The 12,119-nt window shown below is 38.3% G+C and overlaps 1 protein-coding gene across 1 annotated transcript; it reads left to right on the top strand.

Annotated features, from left to right (window-relative positions):
* The first annotated feature begins 528 nt into the window (after window positions 1–528).
* On the top strand, window positions 529–9,522 carry Tbx22 (T-box 22). Its single transcript, XM_026789040.1, has 8 exons — window positions 529–712; window positions 1,289–1,466; window positions 2,239–2,340; window positions 3,700–3,874; window positions 4,823–4,987; window positions 5,316–5,380; window positions 5,922–6,007; window positions 8,903–9,522. Exons 1-8 carry the CDS (start codon window positions 538–540, stop codon window positions 9,520–9,522), a joined length of 1,566 nt encoding a protein of 521 aa, XP_026644841.1. The 5' UTR covers window positions 529–537.
* Window positions 9,523–12,119: the final 2,597 nt, after the last annotated feature.

Here is a 12,119-nt window from a genome sequence, read left to right as displayed (position 1 = left end):
TCCCTACCAGACTCTAAAGTGTCACTCACAGCGCTTTTTTTTTTAACGTTTCAACAGCTTCCAAAACAAACAGTGGAGGTTGTGACCGGCTGGGTATTCACTCAGTTGGATGCAACAGTATCTCCCAATCGCTTGAGCCGCCATTGGTGGCAGGTCTGTTCCCTAATGGGTCAGCATTTGCCAAATTCTGGGATCTGGCAGGTCCCAAAATCAAGGATTTAGGACTGATGGTACACACACGTCCACTGAGAGGGAGGAAAACTAAAAAGGAAGAAAGACGACACTTCGTAGGATTTTGACTCGTTTAATCTTCCTTCTCTTTTATTTTGTCTAATTAAATAAAAATATATTCATAACAGAGGGGGATTTTTTTTTTCTGTTATAGTGCGGATCCAAAAATTGGTTTTCAGATTTAAGACTTCTTTTCTGTGAGCTTTTCCTCCCTTGCCTCTCTTCTGTGCCCTCCCTCTCCCCCTCCCTCCTTCCCCAGCTCAGGTTGAAACTTTGCAGCGCACAATCACTTCTTCCCCTCCAGGGATGGCTCTGAGCTCTCGAGCGCACGCCTTCTCGGTGGAGGCCTTGATGGGGAGACCCAGCAAAAGAAAATCTCAAGACTCAAGAGAGGAGATGCAGCCTGAGCTGCGGAATGAACAGTGCGTACAGAAAGAGGAGGAGGTACCCAGCACCGCTTCTGGGGACTGTGAGCAGCCGGGTGAGTACACTGAAGCAGCCCGGTCACCCCGTGCGCTTCACCCGCGCTGGCTGGATTGGATCTTCTTCGCCTGGTTCACTGCGCTGTGGCAAGGATGTCCTGGGTCAGCTCTGCAGGTCAGGTTGTGGATTGTGGAACACCGTTAGCCACCTGACTTGAGTACAAATTTTAGAGCGTCTGAATCGCACTGGATATGCCCTGGTTTGTTTGCAATGAAAAGGAGGGTCCCGCTTACTTTTAAAGGAATGAGTCACACACCCTTACAACATCCTAAGAGCCAGACCTGGCTGTTCCTCTCAGTAGGAAGCAGGATGTTCTCCAAATTCCCAAGAATATCTAGCTTCGGATTCAGCTCATGGAAGGTTAGGGGTGAGAGAATTTTAAGGGTCCCACTTTTCGTGGGATGGAAATTAGGGCCCCTCTCTATTCAGAAACTACAAAGGGCTTTGAGGGGGAAACTTATGCATCAGACTCTGGAGTTTCTGGGGGGAAGGACAAGGTCTATCAGTTCAAAGATAGTCTCCTAACAAAAGGATGTGTGCAACCTGCCAAACTCTCAAACTCCATGTCTGGCAGAAAAGCGACGAAAGGCGGAATCTTCAAAATCAGCTTTATCCGACTGCTCTGGTGGCGAGGGCAACGGCCAGGAAAGTGTGCAAGAAAAAAATATTATCCAAGTGGAGCTTCAGGGATCTGATCTATGGAAAAGATTCCACGACATCGGGACTGAGATGATCATTACCAAGGCCGGCAGGTTCGCCTGGGGCAATGATTTTGCCGAATCACACACAGTAGGCACTTAAGGAGGAGAATCCAGTTTTGTAACGTGAAACTCCTCCCTCTCCCCGCTCTTTGGCAGACTTTAGAAAGCCACAGACTACTCAGTCTGTTGCTCTGGGAAATACCTAGTTGCATTAAATCCTCTACTCATATTTTCTGATACATCCTTACTCCAAGGACTCACTCTTGCAACTCCTGCCATTGCACTGTATGCAAAAATCTAGACTTGCACAGACAGGCAAGGGTCAGATATGTCTCCAACTTTTTACCGCTGTAGCCAGCCGCTCAGAGCCGCTCAGTTCAAGCCGAGCAAATAACAGCAGACAGTTCCCCCATCCACTGTCCTCCAGCACACCATCCGTGGCTCAGATCACAGTAAAGTGCCCTTTCCATCTGGTGTGGGACAGTCTCCTAACTAGTCTTCCCAATTTCAACACTTGCAAATCTACCTCACATATCCTTCTTCTACTAAAAGTACAGGAAAGGAGCGAAGCTTTCCCTGTCCTACTTGCTCTCTTATGATTTTAAATGTCATGTGGGAGGTCATGGATGAGGGCTTTTCATTAAGACAGTCTGCATCACTGGGAAATCTTGGACTTTTAAATCAACCATCTTTCTCTTATGTAACAAATGCTACTTTCTGAACATGTCATGGAAAGGGAACAGCATCTTCCTTAAAAGTATCTCTAATATCTCCTACGTCAGGTTCTATTTCCCATTCAAACCTTTATATTTTTCCCCCACAGGCGTATGTTTCCTTCTGTTCGGATCAAGGTGAAAGGGATGGATCCAGCAAAGCAATACTATGTGATTTTGGATGTGGTACCAGTGGATTCCAAACGATATAGGTAACTTGGTAGATATGGTCCAAACAGGATGAAGACACAGATTCAAAGCATCAGTGCTTCAGCCTAACACCTGACAGCAGGAATTGAACAAAAGCATGCCTGGTGAGGAGACAGGATTGCTCATCCTTGGACTCAGAGAGCCGAATTTTCTCATTTGATTCTGAGTTCAGGTGAAGGAAGAGTAGGTCTTTCCTTCCCCCTCTTCATGGAGGTTGGTGTCAAAGGACTCCTTATTGCACCCTAAGCCTACCCACTATTTGTACCTTAGATGACTAAAGTGTGGGTGCTTGGCATCCTCAGGCAAGAAGTTTGAAAAAAATTAGAGAGACATGCCTTAGGCTTCAGGTGGCTTCTGGGAATAGGCTGTAATCTGGGCAGGTTCACAAATGATGTCATGATTTGCCCAAATCTAGTGGCAGGGTCTTAAGGTCAGGGCTGTTGTTTTGCCCATATGGTGTCCCTTTTTAAGATGTATGCCTGAAGAAATAGCCAGATTCAGACAGTGTCAGGATTCTTTTATTCTTTTTTTTTTTCCTAAAAGACCTGGAGAAGGCTGTGCTAAAGGCACACAAATTATTCTTAAGATAAGAACCTTTTGAGCTAGAAGCCCAGAAGCACTGCCCTGCTGGTGCTTTTACTGGGAGCTCTGGAAGTTAAGGGGAGGGTGCTGAGAAAGCAGTCCTAAACCAGCGAGTGCAGGCAACCCAGGGGTGTCTATGGTGCCTGCTAGGAAAGAACAGATCTAGTACTATAGCTGCTTCTCAAGGCAAGAAAGTACAGCTCACTAGTGGTTGGAACCTCTTCAGCTGGGCTAGACAGAGAAACAGCTGCTTGCCTTTTTCGTTGCACTGAGGCTGTTTGGGGGGAATGCTGAGTAAAACGTCGGTTTGAAATCGGAAACAGTTTGGAAAACCAGCCAGCCGGAGGCAGCGCGGGGAGGAGTTCCTTTGGAGTTTTCTGGTGTGCAGTCGTTCCTAGCAAGAAAGGGCTTTCACTGAAACTGTTAAGCTCTGTTTTGTTCACCGTGGTTCTTGCTTGTTTGTCATTTGTGGATTTTTTTTAGGCATCGCTGCAGTGAGGAAAATGAATCAAACTGATTTCTGTTCCACTTTCTGTGAGGAAATAGCAGACTCAGATATCCCATGCTGTTTTTACTCACCCGGACACTTCATTGCATTTGGTGGCATATGCTTGTCTACTGTTTGTTTGTTTGTTTGTTGTCTTTGAAGATGAAGTTGGATCTTCTGTTTAATTGCTAGTCTTTGGAATAAACGTTTTAATCTTTGGTGAAGCCTCTAATCCCTTGACTTTGTGCTGGCTGAGCCTAAAGCCACACCCTGCTGTTTTTTATTCCCTCAGGTATGTGTATCACAGCTCACAGTGGATGGTAGCTGGGAATACAGACCATTCAGGCATCACTCCCAGATTCTACATCCACCCGGACTCCCCTTGCTCCGGCGAAACCTGGATGCGGCAAATCATCTCCTTTGATCGAGTGAAACTTACCAACAATGAGACGGATGACAAGGGCCATGTAAGTGAGCACAATCTTTCTCCTGGAGGAGGTAGGTGCCAAGCCTCTGGCCAGAGGTAGTACTGAGAGGTCATTCTTCTTTGTAAGTGTTGAATGTTTTGGGAACCAAGCTCCTGGATTTAAATGTCAGAGATCACAAAGGGCTCATGAAGCCCTGCCACCAAAGAGTGCTGGACTCTGGAAATGACTGCAGGGAGCTCCAGGGCCCAAAGACCCCAAAGAAGAGACCAGTTTAAGCTACAGAGAGTGCCCTATAGTTGAGAGTGGGAGGGAACACTTCATAGGACTGTCAGGCATCCCTTCCCCAGCAACACTGAGGTCTTTTCCCTTTCCTGGAGTTCACACATTGGTTTCAGGGGTGTCTTTGATATGGTTTGGTGGGAGGATGCAAGGCAGCAAATGAGAATCCAGACTGTAAATGTCCACAACTTGCTGCCATGGGAGTCAGTTCCTGCTTATTTTCAGGTTTCCTGGATCTTGAGGCTTCTCCCTAGGTACACTTCTGCCTGGGCCCTGCCAACCTAGTCTTGTGCCAGTCACAAAGGGAGAGAAGGAAACTACCAGGATTAGGAGGTGGAAAATAACAGGTTTCTGGGCACATTTGGAACCATCAGTTACTGCCCAGAGAATTTATATCAGATGATCAGGTACTCATGACATGTCCAAATCACATGGTCATCCGCATTTGGAAGCAGGAAAGGCCCCAATCTGGCTATGAAATTGGCTGCATGGTGTCAGTATTGCTGTGGTGCCTTCCTCTGGAAAGCCTTCAGCCATGAGGGGATCAAAACTCTCAACAAAGTCCTGATTTGTGGTTATCTGAGCCTTCCTGAATACTGTCATCTAGGTTTTTTGGCTGGTATGTCTTCATTGGGGGTTATCATAAAGAGGGGGTGATGTTGGGGAGAAGTGGGTTTTTCAGATGGCACCTAACCATTTCTTTCTTAGATCATTTTGCAGTCTATGCATAAGTACAAACCCCGTGTGCATGTGATGGAGCAGGACAGCGAGATTGACCTGTCCTTGATTCAGTCCCTTCCTACTGAAAGAGTCAAAACATTCTCCTTTAGAGAAACTGAATTCACTACTGTGACAGCTTACCAAAACCAGCAGGTAAAGCAGTCGAGAATCTGGGAAGTAAAAGTGGCCCCAGTGGTGTATTGGGATAGAATATGGGACAGCATCGTATGGTTTATGTTTTAAACAGTGGAGGGGGAAAAAGTCGTGATTTTACTTCATTATCAAGTGACATTTGATAGAAAGTTGTATGGTTCTTTTGTTAAAGAGGAGATCATAGCAGAAGGAACCAGTAGGCAAAGGAGACAATCGTCTTAAATTTGACTTAGCTGTCTGCTCGCATTTATTTCCACATTATAATGGCAGCATTGTTGTTGCGAACATAGACTGGACTTTTCTCTATGTCTTTCTTTTGAATTCATAGATTACCAAACTGAAAATAGACAGGAATCCTTTTGCCAAAGGATTTAGAGATCCTGGGAGAAACAGGTATGTAAAACAGCATACTAATTTAATAATTGCGTAGCCTCTTAAATAACTACTAGAAATCATAGGTAAGTAGAATTGCAATCATACAGAGTAGCTCTTTATTTTTTTTAATTTATTTATTTATTCCCACAGGTCAGGGAACCCTGATTGCTCTTTGGGCTGATGATGGAGGGGGACTTGATTAGAGTAGCTCTTTAATGAGTATTATAGATAATATAACTGTGGATGAGTGTTGAGTATTTATAGATAAGATAACCTTGGAGGAGACACTCAGAAGCTTCCACTTTTATGGATAGTAGGTGGAAGGAAAAGAAACTGTGTGTGTAGATCCCAAGCCATTACTTTTTCTACTCTACCTCCTGGCCAGGGTTAAGATATTGTGTAGTATAGAATTGTGGAATTTACAGAAATGTACTCAGATCCTAGCTATGAGTGAAAATAATAGTTCAGATGATTGCTCATAAAATAGGACAAGGTTATATGAATCATTATATTCACTAAGTGTTTTCTGGAGTTGCTGAAAATAACTATCTTTTTGTAGGGGTGTACTGGATGGGTTTTTAGAGACTTACCCCTGGAGGCCTTCTTTCACTATGGATTTTAAATCCTTTGTTGCAGACACACAAAGTAAGGAAACCGTTAACTTTTGGCTTTATTTTTACATTTTAATGCAGTAATAGCAGTCATATTCTTTTTTTTTTTTTTGATTTTTCGAGACAGGGTTTCTCCGTAGCTTTTTTGGTTCCTATCCTGGAATAGCAGTCATATTCTTGTACCGAATACTACACAAAGAGATATGTGTATGCTAAAATAATATGTGTTCACAACCAATATGTATTTACTCTGTGGGGAAGTAAGAAGGAAAAACAGAGAAAAACTGACACCTACAGGAGATAATAAAGATATGTTGCTCTTGGATATATTGCCTATCTAGCTTATTGAATTATCTTTCTTATCATGATGTCATGCATGGATTTCACAGTATCTCATTCTTTTATATAAAGAATCTATTGTGCCTCTGGCCCATTTGTGGCCTAATTTAAAAATGTATTAGCTGCATAGGTTATTTTTTGTTTATCTTTGTCATATACTGAATGATTTCATTTTTTAACCTTTTTTTAGTTCTAGTTTACCTTCTTATTGCATGAGAAGTAAATATAAAAAAGTATGAAAGAGAACCCTAAATTATCACATCTACTTTATTGTCATGTATGCGTTCCTCTTATTTTCACATTATTTAAAAAGTCACTGAACATACAATACAAGGTAACATCATATTGTAGAATTTATAGAATGTAATGTAAAGTGATAATGAGCATGGTAGAGGAGCTGGGAAGAAATAAATACAAGTATAAGATTACAAATTCTTATACAGGGTGTGGTATATTACTACTTGAAGGGAAACAGAAATTAAAAGATGAATACTACAAACAGAAAGTAGTAATTAAGAAATTATGATTAATAAACCAAGAAAGGAACTGTCAGCATGCAAAACCACAAAATGAACTAAATATAACATGGATGTAGTGCAATTTGTCTACTTTTAAAAATATTTTTAAATACTCTTTTACTAACACATAAAATTGAGTGTATCCATCATGTACCATGTGATGTTTTTATTCATGTATGCATTAAAAAAGTTTACACTCACTCAGTTACGTTTATCTCCTCAAGCATTTGTTATCTTTATATATGAAAACTTTCAAAGTCTACTGTAGTGTTTTCAAAAATATAACATATTATTGGTAACTATAGTCTCCCTACAGTAATACAGATGAACTTCTTGCTTGTGTCTCACTACAACTTGGAAGCCACTGATTTGGCATTTCTCCAACCCTAGTTAACCCCCATTTCTTTCAGTATCTGGTAGCCATTATTATGTTCTCAGTTGTCCTAAGGGTACCTTTTATAGTTCACATATGAGTGAAACCATACAGCTCTTGCCCTTGTGCATCACAACCAATTTAATTGTCATAAGTCACTAAAAAATATTTGTAATGTGTTTCTTCTCAGGTAGTACATTGCCTAATGAATGCATCATCATCATCATAGTTGCATTATGCATGTGTTTCAGTGAAATAATCCATAGCTTTATTTCTGAAATATCGAACTATAAATAGAATATTTTATTTATAAACAACATAAAACTTTTCCATTCTTCTTTCCCCCTTTAAAGGTGCTTGTATTTGGACACTTCCTTATCATTACTTTTATGGAGCAAGACATCAACATTACAATTAAGTTTTACATGGTGCCATAACAAGTAATTGCAATGTAAAGAAATGAAGTATAATCATTTGTTGAAATGATGTGCTTTAAGGCATTATAGAAGATTATGAACAGTTGTTTTACTAGAATAATTCAACTGACAACAATAGGCGACATGCATTTAAAATATCCAAATAACCTAATTTGAAAAAGGACAAAAGTGACCATTCATTGATCACTTAAAATAGTTAATTTCATCATTTACAGTGTGAAGAGTGCATTCATATGAGAAAGGAACAATCATTTAAAAATAACTTCTGATTGTTTTATTACAGATATTTGTCACTCTGCTGATAAAACATCAGTGTGTATCTTTACATACACCCAAGAAAAATAACAAAATTATCAATAAAATCTCCCAAATTCATCAAGTATGGTCAAACATAATTGATTGAATTAAAACATTTATAAAAATAAAGCTCAAAGGCTAGGTTGTCTTGTACTTCTAATTTTATTATCTGTTAAACCAGTGGTTCTTAACCTTCCTAATGTTCAATCCTTTAATACAGTTCCTCGTGCTGTGGTGACCCCCCCCAACCATAAAATTATTTCATTGCCACTTCATAACTGTAACTCTGTGACTGCTGTGAATCATAATGTAAATATCTGATAAGTTTCTACCAAATGGGCACTACTCACAGCTTGAGAACCACGGTGTTAAACAATAAAAGACTTTGGATGTCATAGAGTAAACACTTTCCTTCTCACCTTGATGTTTCTAAATTTGAAACACTGTCTTCAATTCTTGATAGAAAAGAAACATGGAAATCTCAAAATCTATGATTTTCACATAAGACAAAATGTTAATGATTATTTATTTTTTATCAGTAAAATTATTTTTATATTTACTTGATTTTTACACTGAAAAGATCTGCAAAATCCCAAACAACAAATTATTTTGTTTAATTTGCAGTTTAAAAAAACAAAAGGATAATTTTTGTTCATAATATGTTATTGGTTGAGTTACATATGGGGCTTCTTTAACTGCTGGGTAAAATATCAAGGTCTGGAGCAGAGCCAATGCTCAGTGTGCTATGCATTGTAGTATTTCGCAGTAGCAGGATTGCCAGCAATGGAGCAACCGTATTCAGAGTCAGTCGAAGGAACAAAAATATTTTTCCCAAGCTGAAGGAACCATGAACATGCAAAGAAAACCACTCCAAGAATGGGGCAAAGAGGGCAATAAATAGATATGATTACTGGTTCACCAGGAAAATCAGGTTCATTACTCACTGACTGACTTGTCTTTCACAGGTGGAAGCAGTGGCTCATCTCCAGTGACCTCTAGTGGAGGAGCTCCCTCTCCTTTGAACACCTTACTCTCTCCTTCTTGTTCTCCACCTACACCTTCATTTCACATACCCCCGAGCTCCTTTGGAATGACCTATTCAGACACATACCTGCAAAATATAAACCTCCCCTTCTGCTACAAGATTTGTTCAGCTAATTTTTGGCGACCACAACCTTTCGCCTTACCTACTCCTGAAAGGCTACCAAGCTTCAACAGTTCTCAGTCTTTACCCCAATTCATGATGGAAGTGCCCATGGTATCCTCCAGGGGCATCATCAATTCAAACAATGGCTTACATGAAGACTGCAATGGGCAGTGTCTACAAGCATCTCATTCTGCCAATCAAATGTTATATGGATTACAGAATCCTGGAAACATTTTCCAACCAAACCTCATTGCCCAAGAAACACTCAGTTGCCCTTTTCATCCTTCCCATGGTTGTTATAGGTACAACTTATCCATGACTTCTAGACTCGAAAATGCTACCAAACATCTCAGTGAAAATGACAACAGCCAGATTTCTTTTGCAGAAGGCAGATGTGATCATTCACATTGGTATCCAGCAGTCAACCAATGTCTTTAATGGGACAACGATCTCATTTAAGACATTCACATGTAAGCACCCATTTTCTTTATTTTTAATAAAAGAAAGGGCAATGTCTCTTAAAACTTCCTGAATGAACAGCCTTGTTTGTTTTGCATTTGAAGTAACTTAACAAATGTTTACAAGAATCTCTCTATAATTCCGTCTATAACCTGTAAGAATATGACATTATAATAGCCTTGGTTCTCAAGTAAATTACTTAATAAATATTATTTGATGAGATAAGCCATCAGTGATAATTAATGACAGGAGATTATCTCCAGTCACAACATTGTCAACACGCCATTCATCTGTGTTTTACCTATTAATGAAAACAAAATCAAGATGGATATAATTTGTGTAAAAACAATAAAAGTATTTCCGTCTTATCTATGAAGGTTGGCTATACTATAAATATATAGCAAGATATATTGTGGTAAACAACTGAATCATTTGTTTGATTTGTATTTTGTTGATGAAAGAAATCATAATTGCAGTCTTAAGGTGTAGACAGGGGCACAAGTTTCCAAGTATTGTTTTCAACTAATCTGTGTAGCCTGAATAATATTTAATGCTGAAGGGAATGCAAAGATCAAATGATACGTAAAGCATTCCAAATAACTTCAATCCTTGTTTTCTTTTATTTTTGGATGTTTTACATGTGAAGTATGCTAATGTATTCCTCTAAAAACTATTTATTCTACATATTAAAACATATAATTTTTGTCCTCAAAAGAGGGGAGGGAACAGATTTGTCCATAGATATAAAAGTAGTATTACATTGGTAGAATTATTTCTCATTTTCACATCTTGTGTGCTAGCCATGGTAAATGAGATGGATAAAAGTAAAAAGAAAACTTCATTTTAGCTTTTGAAAATCAATGAGATGTTAGCATTTACAGCAATAGTTGCAGTCATTTTATTAAGCCAAGGTCCTTTAATTACAGCAATATGACTTGACTTTTCCTATAACTAACCAACCTGCCAACACCTTTCCTTGTTTTTCTAAAACACAGCAGGAATATGATATACTTATTATCATATTGACCAAAATATTTATTCCATCCTAAATATTCCTTATAAATATACCTTCCTATATAGTATTTGCCCCTGGCGTCCAGAAATGTAGATAGAACAGTATATGGTTACAAAGTCTAATGAAAAGAACATATTATTTGCAGTTTACAGTAATGGGGTATTTATTGTGAAAGTCTTTGAGGCATGAAACATGTCCTATACAAGTTAATTAAGGAAGGGATTAAAGAAACAAGTACACCTTTATTCTTAATCTACAATAGGAACTCTGTAGGCAAACTTTAGTAAAGTAAATTATGGATTTAATGTAACTGATTTATCAAATTATAATGATACTATTTGATAGCTTATATGTGGTTTCTTCATTAAGTGACAACAAAATGTTATTTAACTGACAATATCTAAGTTGTTCTTTAATTACTATATAAGGGAATACAATAATTTAATAACTATTCCAGGGTATATATATGAATGCTTTAAATGTCAGACTTTTAATGTGTTGCAGTCATAAATATAAGCATATGCAATTACACCATCAATACTTAATAGAGGGAAAATTTTAAATGCTAGTGTTTGGTATTTATCTTATGTTATTTCATCAAAAATTCATAAATTGTGCCTTCACACTTTTACTTATAGTAAATGAGGGAAAGTCTTCATAGAAAATTTGACTTGTTAGAAACCTCCATCAAGTAGCCCTTTCCCTTGAAATAAACTGTTCATCTACAGAAATCTGTTAACGTGCCAAGCTTCTGCATATGAATGCTTAATGTTTAATGCTTAATGCCCTTGCTGTCAGCTCCTAAATGGATGGTACAGAATTTATGAAAGTTGATATATTGTAACTATACTTACAGAACAACAACAAAAATCTATCTGTTCACATTTAACTGCCTTGCTTTTAAAAACTTTCAAAAGCATCTGGATAGACAAAGTGAGAAGCTGTTAGCAAATAAAAGTGGTCACATGATACTGCATAAGTTCCAACTTCTAGTAATTAAAACTTCTGTCTCCACCTGGTTTGAACATGCATACATACATACATACATACATACATACACATATACACATTATGCACCCCTCTCCTCTTTTAAAAGAAAACAACAGACTATATTTCAATATCTGATTTTAACTTGACCTGGTATGTAACTTTCCCAACTAAATCTAGAGAAAATAATCCTTGCATCAATTTTGTAAAATTTGCACATTGAGTCAGGAAATAATGGAATGCTATTTTATCCTTGTATCCTCTGTCAAGCTTAAACATGTAGTCACATTCCCTGGTCAGGAAAATATTTTGTGGAATAGTCAAGCTTAAATCAATGACAAAAGTGGAACTTGGTTGAAGTTCTAAGTAACAGTTTGCTATATTATATTGACTATTACATTTTAAATATTAATATAAAACTTTAGGTAACATGATTTATAACATCAATATCTTTACTATTTCTTTTCACTGTTGGGTGCCTAAACTCTATGGATATTATACTTTTATAACTTTACCTTTATAGCATTTTAAGTTACATTCTTTTAGAATCTTCAAGTTAACTAATGTCATTGCT

This window comes from Microtus ochrogaster, unplaced genomic scaffold, assembly GCF_000317375.1.
Source record: "Microtus ochrogaster isolate Prairie Vole_2 unplaced genomic scaffold, MicOch1.0 UNK13, whole genome shotgun sequence".
NCBI classification, from domain to species: Eukaryota; Metazoa; Chordata; class Mammalia; order Rodentia; family Cricetidae; genus Microtus; species Microtus ochrogaster.
This window is presented reverse-complemented; position numbering and strand designations above follow the sequence as displayed.